A 17,730-nucleotide genomic window follows, 5' to 3' on the forward strand; every position below is an offset into this window, starting at 1 on the left:
TATGAGCTGATTGTTAAATTTTCGATGTGAGCATTTGCACCCCCAAAATTGTCAAATGCTCAAAACTTGGGCTTGATTTGTTGCTTTGTTGATTCTTGAGACTTAAGAAAGTGATACATAAAATGTTAAGAATGCAGATTAAACTTAAAAATATGCTATGCATGCCACCTCCCCTCCCCAGAGATCTAGTTGCTAAACATTTACTAGCACACTCTTGGATCAGGAATTAAATAGAAGGGTTGAGCTTGGCTAGGAGAAAGGCTATCTCTCCCAATAACAGGAGCAAAGGTGGAGAGGTGAGATCAAGGGGTTTTGAGATGTAAAATAGGAGAGAGCAGAACTCCAGAATAGCTTAGATTTGTCAATAATTAAAAGGTAATTGTCTCTTGAGTGAAAGGGATATTGAAATGATATTGAGAGTTTGAGCAAAGAAGAGTAGGTTTGTAGTAGCATCAATGGGAAGCACAAAGAGAGTCAACTGGAGAAAAATAAAATGATTGCTATGCATCAATAATGACTCAGTTGGAATCAGGTTACGTGAATTTATTGTGGGTCCAATTCACATTTGTGCCATTAGACTGCATGACTGAATAGTTTCCTTCAATGGTTTTCGATAACATGGAATAGTAGGAATCAAAAAGGATGAATTATGGGGGAAAGTTTGGATCAAGAGTTTTCAGGCTTCATTTGTCTGTAACAGGATTAGGATCATCAGTAGAAGTCAGTGTCCAGTTGAACAGGTCAATTAGACTAAATTAAGACTGTGAAGGGAGAAAAGAAAGATTCCTGCTGGGCTGAAGGACCAGAAGAACAGTGATGCATAGAGAGAACTGAGATTATATTGAGGACAAAGTGTAACTTTAGAAGGGTTAAAGAATAAGGAAACATGAAAAGATTGTGATTAGATTGTGATGGGATTAGAAAGAGAAATTTCAGGATTTAGTGGCATGTGTGTACATAGGTCTCAGTAATGGTAAGAGCAAAGAGAGCCAGCTCTGGAGGCATCTTTTCTTATTGTCAGTAGGGTCAGTCCTTGCCTTCAATGTCCTATTGGAAGGGAGGTCAGAATAGCTGCTAATCTCTGCAGATGTTAATGGTGGCCCAAAGGGCTGTGGAATAAAAGAAAGCCTTCTTTGATCTTTGATTTGCTCTTCCATGCACCATAATACTCTACTGCTAGTCCCTTTGGACCACTGCCAAAACTAAGTTCCAATCAGTAAGGAGAAACTTCCTAACTATTAGAACTATACAAAAGTGGAATGAGCTATCATTGGAGGTGATGATTCCACTATTAGATTCCACTATTAGAGGTTTTTAACCTGAGTTTCAATGACTACTGTCAAGAATGTTGTAGAGGGGATTCCTGTTCTGATATAGATTCAACTAGATGACCTGTGAGGTACTCTGACAAAGATTCTTTGATTCTGTGATAATTTTTCATCTTTTCCTAAGAAAATCTTAATAGCTACACTCATAGAACTTGGGAACAAGAATGCAGAAAGAGTAATTCTTGTGTAGAGTCAGAATAGCTAAAGAAAAAAAAGTACATTCTCTTTCTGAAAACCAGTGGGAAAAGGGGCAGACTTTCTTTCTGATTGTATCCTGTGTTTATCCTTGCAATTATATAACCTACAAAAGTAACTCCAAGTAATTATGTGTGAACTAAGTCCTTATCTTAAGCCCAGACTAGAATTCCCTGGGCTAGGGCTCCAAACTTCTCCACAGGTTTGAAATTTCAAGGGTTATGGGTTGGCTTATACCACTATTTGCCCAGGCAGAATCTTAGGCTGGATGTTGACTTGGGCATAGGTTCTTGCTCTTGGCTTGCTCTTCCCTCCTTGCTACCACTTCTTGTTGGCTCTGCTCTCCTTTCACCCCAGTGCCCTGGTTGTTCTTTGCCTATCTTTTGGGTTTTTCTTTTCTTGAAAGTTGTTTCACTTTATCTCCTTGTTGATTCTTTCACTTTTGTATTTGTTTTGTGGTGATATTTTAATCTTAGCCAGAGAGGATTCTCATGGTGGCACAGAGCTACTCTGGATTACTCTGCCATCTTGGCTCTACCCTTGGAAGTCTCTCCAAGTATTTATGTGGAAAGTTCCAAGAAATAGAATGTTATTTTGTAAATAAGAAGATTCATGAAGCATAAACTTAGTATAAATTTGCCAGATTGCCTAGTTCAAAGGGCATTAATAATTTCCCTTCTCTCAGAGAGGTACATTAGAGCTTTGAATATAAATTCACAAAGCAAAATTTATTTTATTATTTCCAATGACCTGAAAATGTAAGAGATTATCAGCAAATAGAATTCCTAGTTTTTAATCAGTTTATCCTGATACAATGTTTAATACTATAATACAATTATCTAGGGTGATTAATATCAATATAACTGAATCTCTTGAACAAAATAAAACCTTAACTATGGTAATTTTTTAAATGAATAAGAAGGAAACAAGTATAAAAACTTCACTGGAGAGTCATTCCTGCTATCCTCTTCTAGTTTCCTTTTTTTCTCCTTTTCATTTTCTTTTCTCTTTTTCTATTTCAGTACAAAAAGGGCAAAGAGATGGGATTTCTGGTTGGGATTGGGGTAATATCATAGTAGGGAGAGAGAGAGGAATCATTCTAGCTTTTTAAATTTACTTTTTATTCTCTACTTTAAGCCTTGAGTGAGAATATCACTAATTAGTCTGAAATTAAGTTATTTGATGATGTCTAGTTTCATGTCCAGATTTCATCTGCACTTGCAATTTTAGGAAAAATATGAATGTTGCAAAGTTTTGGATAGGAAGAAAAAGATTAATTCTCTATGAAAATTCTGAGGATTTATTGCTAAGTACTTAAAAGATGAAAAAGAAATATTAGTAAACCTTAGATCAAGTAAGTTTTGTTGTTTTTATATATATAAAATCATATATATGCATGTATGTGTATATATGTATGCATATATATGATCTCATGAATTATTTAGTAGGATGGTTTTACTAGTTGTAGTTTTGATCATCTTTCACTTAGCTATCTGTTTCAATATTGTATTTTTACTTGAAAACATGACACTTTAATTTACCTGCACAGAAAAGGTAGTATGACTGTAATAAAAAAAATCTAATTCTATTATAATGAAAAAATATTCTTTTATTTTTGGCTCCCTTCCACTAGTCTTCTTCAAACATCTGGCCTCTAATTATAGATAGATTCTTTCAGATGTTTTCTCAAGATAATTTATCTGAGGAAGAAAAATATGTTTATTTTGTTGTTGAGATACAAACTCATACTGTACAATAAGAAAATCTTAGTTGCTTTCATAAAAATCTTAACATTGTTATATTAATATCAGAATATTTGTTTTTATTTTTTATTATTTACAGATATAGAAATTATAAAGGTTGTGGAGGTGGTACCCATGGTTATAACAATGAATTTAAAAGTATGGAGGTAAGATTTCCATTTGGTTATTTTGATCCAACATTTTTTATAAATAATTCCATATAAGTATGGGGTGAGGGGAAAGTAGTCTGTCTAAAGCTATGATTTCATATGTAAAGGAAACATTACTTAAGGAAATTTCACCTTTATTGACGATGTTGCATATTAGCAATCTCAGAGCATTTTCTGTGGCCCTCAGAGATAAAGTTATTTGCTTGCAGTCATAAAATCAAGTATGTTCGGGAAAGATATTAACCTTGATTTCCCTGCTTTAAAAGGTCTGCTTTCAACCATTCTGCAGGGCTGCCTCTTTTAATCTCACATGATCTAAAGAATATACATATTTACTCAATTAGAAGTTTCCAGATGGAATAATGATAGCACATTGTCTCATTCTCCTACTGTGAAGAAAAGAAGTCCATACTAAAATCCCCTCTTATCCTAGGTTATGCTTTCTGAGGTTTCAGTTATCTACTAGTTGAGGTCAAAGACAAAGTGCTGGAGGTCTGTCCATGGTAGCATGGCAGTGATATCTCCCTTGCCAGTTCTTATGCTTTCACTTGCAATTTTGTTTTTTAGGTTTCCTTTTCTTGGTGGGGTTGGGATGAGAGGCCACCCCACTGTGCTGAGGGACAGAAGTTAGGAGAAAGAGTACATTTATATGGGGTCAGCTTATATCTGCATTTTCAGCCATGAGCCATAAATGTCATTAAAAATACCATGTGTAGTGCATTCCCTGACCAAAGTCTAGTTACCCTGCTCAGAAAAGAGGAAAGAGGTTGGTTTAGCATGTCTTGTTTTTAATGAAATCATCTTGTCTTCACTGATCACCACTTCCCTTTCTAGTCATTTACAAACCATTCCTTTAGAAATACATAGCAGAATTTTGACATGAATTGAAGTCAAACTCACTTACCCTAAAGTGTGAAAAAAAATCATGTTCCTCTTCATTTTGAAAATCAGTATGGATGCCTGACTTAAGTCATACAGCCCTATCTTGTTTTCTAAGATTTTTTAAAGATCATCTATGACAGCTCAACGATCCTATTCTTGTGGCCTTCTCATGTGTAAGCTTTATTCAAGTATGGTGACAACAATTTATTTTTAGCCAATAAATTATCTTGTACCTGCTTCTTATTATCATAGGTTTCAATTTACTATTGACCACTTTTGTTTGATCCTTTAAGGTTGAGAGGCATAGTGTGACAAAATGGATAGACTATTGGTTCAAAGCCAAGTAGACCTGGTTTCAAGACCTGCTTCTGAATTGTATGGGCTGTGTAACCTAGGGCAAATCACATAACCTCTTGGTGTTCTAGGCAGCCCCCTAAGACTATATGTTTCAGAGAAAGTTTGGTCTGCATTGCTAAAGGGAATTGCCTCATCTGGGACTTCCCTATGCCCATGAAATTACAAATCCAATTCCTACCCATATCCTTTACAATTTTAAGACTTTTTTCTTCAGTAGAAGAAGCAAGAAAATTAGATTTGAGTACTTTTGCCTTCATTTTCCATCTTGACCATTGTGATCCCATCTATCCCAATTCTTATTCCTATGCCCTTTTTTGTTGTCTTTAGCCTCTCCTACATAGCAAAAATGATATATTTTTGGTGGGTCATTGTTCTTGGCAGTAATGGTAAGCTTAATTTAGTCATGGAATGGAGGCTTTCTTGACTTTTGTACATGTTTTTATATTCTTCCGTAGTTATTCAGGGTCTGCTTCTTCTGGGAAAATGGTAGTGGAACTGTAATTATCACAGCTATAGAGGATCACTTGCTTATATTATTAGTGTCTACTGATATCAAGAGTAGTATGAAATCAATGGGAAAAGAGGAAGCAAAAATCCTAAGGGCAATAAGGAGCCTCTGGCAATTCTTAAGCAGGGGAATTAGCTAGTCAGGCTTGTGTTTTAGGAAGCTTGTGTATGATTGAGATTAGTGCAGGCTTTCAAACCCAAGCTCTTTTAGAGTGCTTCTTCAAAGTGTACTAGAAAGTTGGATTCTTTCATTCAAGAAAATCCTTATGTAAGACTTTAGAGGCTAATGTGAAGGTGATTAATGAAGAAAAAAACACTGATAAGGAATTTGGGATTTCTTTTTATATTCTGATGAAGTTGATCATAAACTTCAATTTTTTCATATTCTTTCTTTGATTACAAATCTTTACTCATAGAGTTATACTGACATTTTAGGCTATCTTTTTGGCACATGGACCAGCGTTTAAAGAGGAAACTGAAGTGGAACCTTTTGAAAACATAGAGCTCTACAACCTAATGTGTGGTAAGTATATATTCCCATAAAAAGACATACTAAATTCTAAGGAATTATAATTTGGAATCGGAGATAAAACAGGATCTGAGTTACTATTTTAAATTATGGTACATAAAGTTTTCTCGTACAAAAAGGCCACTCTGAATATTTGCTGATGTAGTTGTATTTTCCCTAATATATAGTGAGAAAACGATGTTATTCTTAAAATCTAGAGAACCAACATTATAATAGAAAAGCACTTTTTAAAAGAATTCTTGTCAGTGAAAACACAGTTATATGAACAAATATGCATGATGGTGCTCCTTGTATGGGAAAATTTCACTGGGTGACACTGCAGCATCTGACAAGGGTTTCTCTGCTATTCAATACTGATGAAATTAGGTGAACATAATCAAAAGGCTTTGGCCATGGGGAACTAGTGATTTTTGGAATATCCAATTTATACTTGAGTTTGGAGTTTTGGAGTACTCAAGTTCATTGTGGTTACTTTTATTCCTACTAGGTAATTCCTCTAGCTTCTAATGTTATTTTCATTTTAGAAAATAAATTCAAGAAACCATTAGTAGGAGTGATATAGGAAAAGTGGGTTGAATAGCATTTTTCTTTAGTTATAGATGGGAGCAACAAGATAATGCAATTTGCTAGTCTTAATACCTTTCATTTTTGTTGACTGCTAGAAGTTTAGGACCTGAATCCTAGGAACTCTGGTCTTTTTTTTTTTTTTAAAACCCTTAACTTCTGTGTATTGGCTCATAGGTGGAAGAGTGGTAAGGGTGGGCAATGGGGGTCAAGTGACTTTCCCAGGGTCACACAGCTGGGAAGTGTCTGAGGCCAGATTTGAACCTAGGACCTCCCGTCTCTAGGCCTGACTCTCAATCCACTGAGCTACCCAGCTGTCCCCCGAACTCTGGTCTTTTGATATCTTTCTATCAATATATCAGTCTATCAATTTATCAATCTGTCTGTCTATCCATCCATGAAAAACTGTTTTACATGGAAAGATGGCACTAATTAATTATACTTATTTATTGAATTCAAAGCCAATAATCAATTAACAAGTATTTTTTGGCTTGCTACTAGTTACCAAAGGTCAGAAATCTAAGGCATGATCTCTGCATGGAGTTGCTTACATATTACTTATAATCAGAAAATAGAAGAAAACAGTTAAGCATCGAGTTTTGGTTACTAGATTTTCAGAAGCTCAAAGAAGGTAGGAAAAATTATAGTGTCTAGCATTAAGGGTGTCATTTGTTGTTGTTGTTCAGTAGTTGTGTCTGGTTCCTTTAAACTCTGTTTGGGTTTTTCTTGGCAAAGATACTGGAATGGCTTGCTGTTTCCTTCTCTAGCTCATTTTACAGATGTGGAAACTGAGGCAAAAAGCATTAAGTGACTTGCCTAACGTCACATAGCTAGTGAGTGTCTGAGGTTAGATTTGTATTCAGATCTTCCTGATATCAGGCCTGGCACTCTATCCACTGTACTATCTACCTGCCCTAGGAATGTTAAAGACCATTGTATTTTGCCCTGGTAAGACTATAACTGGAATACTATATTCAGTTCTACATATTACATTTTACGAAGAATTTTAAAACTTTTGTGTACATATAGAGGGAAGTGACTAGAAGAGTGAAAGGTTTGGAAACTGTCATAAATGAAATAATTTTTAAAAACTGGAGAGTTTAAAAGAAGAATGAATGAAGGGGGCAGCTGGGTAGCTCAGTGGATTGAGAGCCAGACCCTAGAGATGGGAGGTCCTAGGTTCAAATCCGGCCTCAGACACTTCCCAGCTATGTGACCCTGGGCAAGTCACTTGACCCCCATTGCCTACCCTTACCATTCTTCCACTTATAAGTCAATACACAGAAGTTAAGGGTTTAAAAAAAAAAAAGAAGAATGAATGAAAAAGCATTTATTACATTTTAATGGTAGAAAATAACACATAGAATCAGGAAGCCAGAAGTGGATGGTATTTGATTTATGTAGTGGTGTTATCTGGAAATAGCCAGGAAGTGTGCAGTGGCTTGGCTTCTAGAGAAGTTGAAGTAAAAGCTCACCTAGAGGCCAAGGCCCTAGGACCAGAGCCCTTAGGTAACCATGGGAAGGAGAAACATGTTAGATATTTTCAGTGCCAAACAGCAAAGTAATGAGTAAAACTGAAAAAATATTTCACAAGAAGAAATGGTTAGGTTTGGTGACAAATTTGATATAAGAATAAAAGACAGTCAAGGCAGCCAAAGTTTTGTCTGAGACTGAAAAAGTATAAGGCATGGATGTTTTGCCATTCTATGATAGTGAATATTTTATAAAATTCATTGAATATTTTATAAAAAAATTTAAAAATGTACAGCACCAAATTTCCTTAAATTAGTCAATCAAAAACATTTATTGAGTACCTACTATGTGCCAGGCAGGCACTGTGTTAAGCAGTAAGGATACACAAAGAGGCAAAGAACAGAGTTCTCAAGGGGCTTATGATATAAGGGGGAGATAACATGTGAATAAATATATATACAAAGGAAGCTATATGCAGTATAAGTAGGAAATACTTAACATAGGGAAGGCACTAGAATTAAGAGGGACTGAGGAAGGTTTCCTACAGAAGGTGAGATTTAAGTCAGGACATAAAGAAAGTCAAGGAGGTCAGTAGTTGGATCAGAGAAGAAAGAACATTCTAGGCATATGGGACAGCCAGAGAAAATACTCAGGCTGGGAGATGGAACATCTTGTTCATGGAATAACCAAGAAACCAGTGCTACTGAGCTGAAGAGTATATGTCAGTGAATAAGGTAGAAAACTGGAGGGGTAGGAGTGGGCTAAATTTTGAAAGTTTTGATTGCCAAATAGAGTCTTTTTTTATTTGTTCTTGGCAATAGGAAGCCTCTGGAGTTTATTGAGTCAGAGGAGTATGTGATATGGTTGGCTATATTTTAGGAAAATCATTTAAGTGGCTGAATGGAGGATAGTGTAGAATGGGGAGCAACTTAAAGATGCATTCCTGGGATACCTAGGGGTTCAATGGATTGAGAGCCAGGTCCAGAAAGAGGAGGATCTGGGTTCAAATATGGCCCCAGATACTTCCTAGCTGTGTGACCTTGGACAAGTGACAGCCCCATTTGAGTAGCTCTTTACACTTTTATTCCTTGGAATTGAACCTTAGTATTGATTCTAAGATAGAAGATAAAAGTTTTTTTTTTAAGAATTCTCAAGAATAGCCTATTGCAATAATCAAGGCATGAAATGATAAGAGACTACACCAGTGTCAGAGTAGAAAAGAGGGCATATTTGAGAAATGTCATAATGGTGAAATTAACAGGCCTTGGCAATAGTTAGGATATAGGAGGTGATAGATAGTGAGAAAACCAGGGTGACTCAGGTCTCAAGCCTGATGGACTAGGAGATGAGTATTGCCTTCTAAGTAAAAGGGAAGGTAGGAGGTGAGAAAAATTTCAAGGGGAAAATAATGAGTTTTGTTTTAGAAATATTAAGTTTAAGATGTCTATTGGACATTCATTTCAAGATATACAAAAGGCAGTTAGATGGGCAGCTGGGTAGCTCAGTGGAGTGAGAGTCAGGCTTAGAGACAGGAGGTCCTAGGTTCAAACCCGGCCTCAGCCACTTCCCAGCTGTGTGACCCTGGGCAAGTCACTTGACCCCCATTGCCCACCCTTACCAATCTTCCACCTATGAGACAATACACTGAACTACAAGGGTTTAAAAAAAAAAGGCAGTTAGAGATAGATATTGGAAGTCAGATGAGAGATTGGGGGAGGAAAGGTAGATTTGAGAATCATTAGAAAAGAGACAGAAATTAAATCCATAGGAACTGATGACATCACCAAGTGAAGCAGCATATAGAGAGAAGTGAAGAAAGTCCTATAGAGGACCCTGAGGGATACCTATGGTTAGAAAGTGTGATTTGGAAGAAGATCCAGCAAGGGAGATAGAGGAGTAGTCAGATAGGTAGGAGAAAAATCAGGAGAGAGTGGTGTCCCAGAAATCTAGAGAGAAGAAAGTATTGGTAGAAGAGATTGATCAATGATACCAAAGTCTGCAAAGAGGAACAGGAGAATGAAATTTGAGAAAAGGTCGTTAATAACTTTGGAGAGAGTAGTTTCGGTAGAATGAGAAGTCTGAAGCCAGATTATAAGGGGTTAAGAAGGAAATGAAAGGAGAGAAAGTAGAGGCATGGTCTTTTCAAGAAGTTTAACTACATGGGGCAGCTGGGTAGCTCAGTGGATTGAGAGTCAGGCCTAGAGATGGGAGGTCCTAGGTTCAAATCCAGCCTCAGACACTTCCCAGCTATGTGACCCTGGGCAAGTCACTTGGCCTCCATTGCCTAGCCCTTACCACTCTTCTGCCTGAGAGCTAATACACAGTATTGACTCCAAGAGAGAAGGTGAGGGTTTAAAAACAAACAAAAAAAAAGAATTAAAAAAAAAGAAGTTTAACTACAAAGGGCAAAAGAGATAAAGGATGGATGATAGCAGGGATGGAAGGATCAAGTCAGGTTTTTTTTTCAGAATAGGGAAGTCATGAGCATGTTTGTAGACAGTACAAAACAAGTCAATAGATAGGGAGAGATTGAAAATAAATAGGTGTAGCTAAGAGGCTTAGTGGACAGAAAGCAAGACCTGGAGATGGAAAGTTTTCAGTTCAAATCTGGCTTTACACATTTCCTAGATGTGACCCTGGGCAAGCACTTAACCCCAGTTGCTTTGTCCTTACTGTTCATCTGCCTTAGAATCAATTCTTCTATCAGTTTTAACATGGAAGGTAAGGGTTAAAAAAAACCAAGAAAATGAATGAGTTGGGATTATAAAGGAGGCAATCTGTTTGAGGAGATGGAATGGAATAGGATCACTTGAACGTGTAGAGAGGTTAACCTTTAATAAAAAAATAAATTTATTTTTTCCCAAATTACATGCAAAATATTTTAAGTATTGATTTTTAAAAAAGTTTTGAGTTCCAAATTCTCTATCTTTCTTTCCCTCCCACCCTTTCTCCTATGAGATGACAAACAATTTGATATAGATTTTACATATGCAGTCATGTAAAACATATTCCTACATTAGTCATTTTGTGGAAGACATCTCAAAAGAAAAAGAAGAAATGGTATGAAGAAAGTGAAATATAGAACATTTCAGTGTGCATTCAGACTCCATCAGTTCTTTCTTGAAGGGCAGATGGCATTTTTCATCATCTCTGGGATTATCTTGGATTACTGTATTGCTGAGAATAACTAAATAAATACTGCTGTCATTGGATATAATGTTCTTCTGATTCTGCTCACTTCACTTTGCATCAGTCCATATAAGTCTTTTCAGATTTTTCCAAAATTATCTTGTAAGGATTAGTCTTGGTAGAGAGTAAGACCACTTCATCTTGAAGGAAGAGGAGGGGGGTAGGAGTGAATGAATGATGAAGGAGGAGAAAGGGGCAGAAGGCACATAAATGATAGGAGGTGAGAAGAGGGGAGAACAAAGAGATCAAAGTGAATCATCTCAATTATTTCTATAAATATGAGGCAAGACAAATACCTGAGTGTGTGTGTGTGTGTGTGTGCTTGGTGCTATGGGAAGCGATTAAAAATTTTGGAAGAGCCATGTGTAGGAAGGGATAATGAATTGTAAGGAAGGTTAGGTAGGATTGCCTTCTATGAGTGAAGGCTGAGTTAAGGTTATTTAACAAATTGGTAATGTACCTAGTCAGAATGGTTATGTGATTTTCTACACTTTTATTCAACAGCACATGTGTAGGAGTAAAGTCAATGAATGGTGGGAGCAATTCAACACTGAGACTTAGCTGGGGATAATCAGTGATATGATGAGGGAACTAGAAATTTAAGAGAAGAGGACAGTGTAGAGCTGAATTGGTTCCCCAAGGAGATTAGATGGGGAGAAGAGGGGAGAATGACTAGGACAGTGTAGAGGACCTGAGAGAGAATTGAGGGATTAAAAGATTGGTGGTCATAGTGTGGATAAAGAATAGGGTTTTGTAAGGGAAGGCAGAGGTAGAGATGAAAAGTCAATAGATTATATTAAGCGAAGGGGATTTCAGAATTCTTGAATATGAAGTTGATACATTGGTGGGTGACAGCAGCATTAAGAGTATGGCAATCTTTGCATATGCCTAAAGTAGGATGGAAAAATATTTCATGAGAATCAAGTAGATTGAGGAAGTGAGTGATTAGAGTATCTTAAATGTATAAGTTGAAGTCCCCTATTTTGAAGGCAGCAGTTGGAAAGAAGAGAAAAATTGCAGTCTCTTGGATATTCGGAGGGCAAAAGTGATGAAAGTAATTTCTTATTTTTACCTGGAAAATTAAAATAAAAGATAGATCAATAAATAGATATATACATGTCTGTGTATGTAATTCAGTAAGCATTAAGGCTCTATATATAACATGCAGGACTCTATTAGGCTTTAAGAATACAAAGAAAATAAATGTTCCTGACCCCAAGGATCTTACATTCTACTAGCAACAGATATACATATAAACAGATAAGAGTGCATGCTTATGGAGATCAGGAAAAGTTTTCTATAGGAGTGACATATTAGCTGGACCATGAAGGAAGATGAGGATTTTAAGAGATGAGAAGGAAATGTATTCTGGGATATAGTACATGAGAGCATGTGCAAAGACATGAGAATGAGAGATGAAGTACTGCATTCAGAAAATAGCCAGTAAGCCAGTTTGGTTGAAACATAATGCAAGAAGGAAAGAATTGTGCAATAAACCTGGAAAATTAGGCTAGAACAAGATTGTCAAGGCCTAGTCCTCCTCCTTACCCCTAAATCTCCCATAATTTTATCCTAGAAATAGTAGGGAGCAATTGAGGGTTCTGGAGATTTAAGGTTAAATGATTTGACCATTTGTGTTTTGGAAAGATCATTTTGGCAGTTGTGATAAGGATGTATTGGAGTCAGGAGAGTTTGATAGCTTAGAGTCCAATTATAAAGCTGTTTCAATTGGCTACTCGAGTTGATGAGAGACTAAACTAGAATGGTGATACTGTGATAAGAAATACATAGCAGACATTACGCATTTGAGATTAACAGGATATGGCAACTGATTGGCTCTGTGGGATGAGGGAGAAAGAACATGTGAGACTGTTTCTGAGGTGGTACATGTGAGTGATTTTTAGGGTAAATAGTATCTTCAACATCAATAGGGAAGTTTTGAAGAGGATTACATTTGGGGGAGGGTAATGAATTATGTCTTGGATATCCAGTTGGAGATGTTCAAATGACAGCTGATGATATAGGGTTTGCGGCTCAGGAGACACACTAGAGTCCAGAGTTATCTGCATTAACTCATGTAAAATGATGAGATCACTGAGAAAGGTCTATTAGAGAAAGAGAAAAAGGGGCCCAGTGCAGAGCTTTAGAGAATATTCATAGCATTCATTAAAATTCATAACAAGCAGATCCAGAGCTTCACAAATAATACTTAGATAAGTATTTCTAGCTATCAAAAAAACAATAAAGAAGCTTTAAAAGAATAGGTTTTCATTACTCAGCCCCTTGCTCAAAAGCCATTCTAAATCACTTATCTAGTCAAGGTGAGAAGCCATATAGCTTAGCAAATAGAGGGTTAACCCTAGAATCAGGAATGTCTGGGATTAGGTCCTTCTACTGATACATACTTGACTATGTGACCAAGGACAAGTCATTTAACATCCGAGTAATCCAACCTTTCTAAGTATAGACCTCCAGTTTAAGTCTTTAGATATTTTTATTTCAGTATTTTGACCTTAAAGATGTAGAAAAAATGCTATATTAAAAGTTTAAAAATAAATGAAAAGATCTAGGTATTCAGAAGAGTTCTGAGTGACAGACAATAACTCTCAGGAATTATTTTCTGTTAAATAGTTATGTGAAGAAATGTACAAAACAGAAAATACTAAAAATTATCTCAAGGAAACCTTGGCTCTTTTTCAGAACAGTGTATAGCTTATTATTTCAAATTTTGTTAGCTATAAAATTTCAATTGCTACAACTTTTAGAACAAGCAAATTCTGGCCCTAAGACGAATAACCTGATCCTATCCCTGATGCATATATACACAGAAATAGAATTAGAAACTTGCTTCATTTTACTTCAATAACCTGCAGTCATCATTCAGATTCTTTAACAACAGAGGATTATGGGAATATCAAGACAGGTAGATGGCAGCCAGCAGTAGTGGAACTTGTACAGTGAATGTCTGTAGTAGAGCAGTATTTGTCAAAGGAAGCAATCCAGTGCATCTGTGATTTGCTTTTATTTGTGTGTGATCTGGTTTTCTAAAGTTAGAAATTGTTACTGTCAATTTTTAAAAGTCCTTTAATCATATATATTTTTACATAATCATTTTTATATGATAATCATATATATTTTTCAAAAACAGATCTCTTACACATTCAACCAGCACCAAACAATGGAACCCATGGGAGTCTAAACCATCTTCTGAAGGCACCTTTCTATACTCCATCACACCCCAAAGAAGTGTCCATTATTTATTTTTGCCCCTTTCGTGGCCCAACGCCCACAGATCGTTTAAATTGTTCATGTTCTCAACTAAGTTTGGTAAGTAATTACCAGTAATAACCATAGATACTCACATTTATATAGCACTTTGAGTTTCACAAAATATTTTCCTCGCAACAAGTCCAGGAGGTAAGTGGTGCAAGTAGTATATATCTGCTTTAGAAATGAGGAAACAGAGGTTCAGAAAAGCTGAATAATTTGTTGAGGATTATATAGCAAGGAAGGACTTGAACCAGAACTCAATCCCATGTTTTCTTTTTCCTTTTATTTTAATCTCTTACCTTCCACTTTAGATTTGATACTAAGTATGATTCTAAGACAGAAGAATAGTAAGGGTTAGGCAATCGCAATTAAGTAACTTGCCCAGGATCACATAGGTAGGAAGTGTCTAGGCTAGATTTGAATCCAGGACCTCCCATATTCTCTAGGTCTTGCTTTCTATCCACTGAGCCACCTACCTGCTGCAATCCCATATTTTCTGATGCCAGGTCCAGTATTCTTTTTGTGTTATTGCATAGACTGTCTTAATATGGATAAAGGTCTTTAATGAAGTACGTTTAACTCATAACTTTATCTTAGCTAGGCTATGGCGCACTGTGTTTAAAATTTGAATTTTATAGATTTGGAGACCTACTCTCCTTTAGTAAACCAGTACAGGACATAATATGGCTCAATTTAAACAAAAATTATATTCCTCCTTGTTTTTATAGTTTTGGTTTTTTGCATGTTTTCCCTAAGTATCATGTGAATTATGTGACAGGGAGGAGGGTTGGTGTAATGACTAAAGGGCTGGAGTTGGAGTTAAGAAGACCTGAGTTCAAATCTGGTCTCTGAAAGCTATTTGCTGAGCTACGTGAAACAAATCATTTAGGTCTATTATTCCTCCTGACCGCTTTCTAAGACTTAGTGTTGTGGAGGAGATGCTAATTTGCTTTGGTAGAAGAAATTCCTCTGCTAATGTTATGAGTTCAGTAAAAAAGAAAAATATATACCTACAGATTTGATTTGACAGAGTTTTGTCTTTAAAAGAGATGAAAAATAATTTTTATCATGAATCAACTTAGATTTGAATCTTCCAGGAATGTCAAAAGAAAACTTATTTAACTAAAGATTTAAGTTTTACTTCATTTCTGTTATCTTAGGACCAAGGAACAAACCATGAATACTTTGTGACATATCTGTTTTTTTTCCCACTGGTGTCTTATGTAGGGGACTAATTTTCAGAGCACAACATTCTGGCTGTGATTTGGAAGACAGTCAGCAGCCACAGATGCCAAATTTTTAAGTGGAAGTTATGACAAAATTGTCAGGTTATATATAAAAAGAAAGATTGCATTGGGAAGGGCAAAGGCAGTCATTTGCTTTGTTCTGAAATAGATCAATTAATAGAGTGACTAGAAATAAGTTCATTTTCCTTTTAACATGAGAAAAATCTATTTTATTGTTATTAATTTCATTATTTTACAGGAAAAGGAAGAAAAGATGAATGAAATGTTGAACTTGTCGGAACAGCAAGGTAGGCCAATATAAAATGAAAAAGTAATTTAACAGCTGCAGTATATAATAGGTTTCTGTGTTTATATTGGTTGGATTTTATTGGAGCAATAATAACCACCCATAATCAACAGTTGCTTGGTTATTGTTATCATGCAATTTGTTAGAATCAGTCAACAACCTCTGTGGCCAGAATCTTTTTTTACCCTCACTCTGATCTCCCAAACTCATTTTTGTACTATGTGCTTACCAATCTTTTCACTATTCTAGCAGAGCAGTCTTTTGTAATTAGCTCTGATGGAATTATCCACTGTGTATATTTGGCAAGAGTCCGTGTGGTATAGAGGATAGAGCCAGGAAGATAATGGGAAAAGGCTGCTGTCTTGTGTTAAGGGAATGCAGAATGTATTTTCCTCGAAACAAGCCTCTGGTGCTTCCTACATGGGTTTCCTCAACATATACATGTGCTCATGTTTGTATAGTTATGTAGGAATAAAAATACATACATACATGTATGTGTGTGCAGCTACAAATGGAACATGCACATAAACACATATGTACATATACACAAATGAATACACACAGACATCTGTATATATATTTCTTCTGTCTCTTTTATTATCTCTCCCTAGGGCACTCTATGTCTTTTATCACTAGGAATCGGAACTTCCATTGATATTTTTCCAGAGGGAAATTACTATGTTTGACTACTTTGTTTCTACAAAAGTCTGATTTATAAAGTTTAAAATTGGCCTGACTAATGATACCTATTTAAGCACAATAGATAGATAAAGCATTTATTAAACACTTAATCAACACTTAACTATGTGCCAGGTGAACACGTGGGGGTCCAAGTAAGATAATCTTTGCCCTCAAGGAACTTGAATTCTAATGGAGGAAAACACTATATAAAGGAGACATGGAATAGGGAATCAGGAGGTACACAGGTAGGCAGAATGGTATGGATATAGCTTGAACATACTAGGGAAACTTGGTTCTAGGTAACATTGGTAAAAGCTCACCTATCACATCCTGGCATCTAGGAACAATGTCCAAGACTCTAGAGTGGAAAGATAGATGTTGGCCAGAGTTCAAGTAGCATTGTGGAGAGATGACCAGTAAGTGGTGTGGAAGTCTACTGTATTTTCTATTTTGGCCCAGTGAGTTCTTTTGTTCCATGCTTTTATTGAAAATTTAATTATCACTAGACTCTACATTTATACCATCTGTATCTATGTTATATTCTTTAGTCATTTTATTCATGTCTTACTCTTTGTGACCCCATTTGGGGTTTTCTTGACAAATATACTAGAGTGGTTTGCCATTTCTTCTAGCTCATTTTATAGATGATGAAACTGAGGTAAACAGGGTTATTTGATTTACCCAGGGACACATAGCTAGTAAATATCTGAGCCAGATTTGAACTCAAGTAAGTAGAACTAGAATTGACCTTAGAGATCATCTTATCCAACTCCACTTAGTTTATAAGCTCAAGGAAATCAAGTGATTTATACAAGGCTAATTCACTTTAAAATATAAAAGAAAGGGGGTAGCTGGGTGGCTCAGTGGATTGAGAGCCAGACCTAGAGATGGAATGGTCCTAGGTTCAAATCTGGCCTTAGACACTTCCTAACAGTGTGACCCTGAGCAAGTCACTTAATCCTCATTGCCTAGCCCTTACCATTCTTCTACCTTGGAACCAATATATAGTATTGATTCCAAGATGGAAGGTAAAAGTTTTAAGTTAAAAAAATTAAAATATAAAAGAAATTCAGAGAATTCTTAAGTTTTCATATTTTCAATGAAACCTCAATATTATGAACCATTTTACTGTATTTGTATAGTTGGACTCTGGACTAGAAAATTGGAGGATTTGTGTTCTAGCCCAAATTCTTTCATTAGTTATGTAATCTTGAGGAAATCTCTTAGTTTTTTTCTGTGAAAAGACCAGATTTGAATGAGATGATCTCTAAGGTTTTACTTTTAGTTTTACTTTTTTTTTTTTTGGCCTT

General features: G+C 36.0%; 1 protein-coding gene across 1 annotated transcript in view; it reads left to right on the forward strand.

Moving 5' to 3' along the window:
• ENPP3 (ectonucleotide pyrophosphatase/phosphodiesterase 3) overlaps positions 1-17,730 on the forward strand; it is a 123,338-nt gene that overhangs the window by 69,974 nt on the left and 35,634 nt on the right. Inside the window, exons 16-19 of the mRNA XM_044674524.1 lie at positions 3,366-3,432; positions 5,617-5,704; positions 14,085-14,263; positions 15,692-15,740. Of these exons, the coding sequence (XP_044530459.1) occupies positions 3,366-3,432; positions 5,617-5,704; positions 14,085-14,263; positions 15,692-15,740 (383 nt within the window). The remainder of the gene's footprint in view (positions 1-3,365; positions 3,433-5,616; positions 5,705-14,084; positions 14,264-15,691; positions 15,741-17,730) is intronic.

Source organism: Gracilinanus agilis, chromosome 4, assembly GCF_016433145.1.
Source record: "Gracilinanus agilis isolate LMUSP501 chromosome 4, AgileGrace, whole genome shotgun sequence".
Taxonomy (NCBI): domain Eukaryota; kingdom Metazoa; phylum Chordata; class Mammalia; order Didelphimorphia; family Didelphidae; genus Gracilinanus; species Gracilinanus agilis.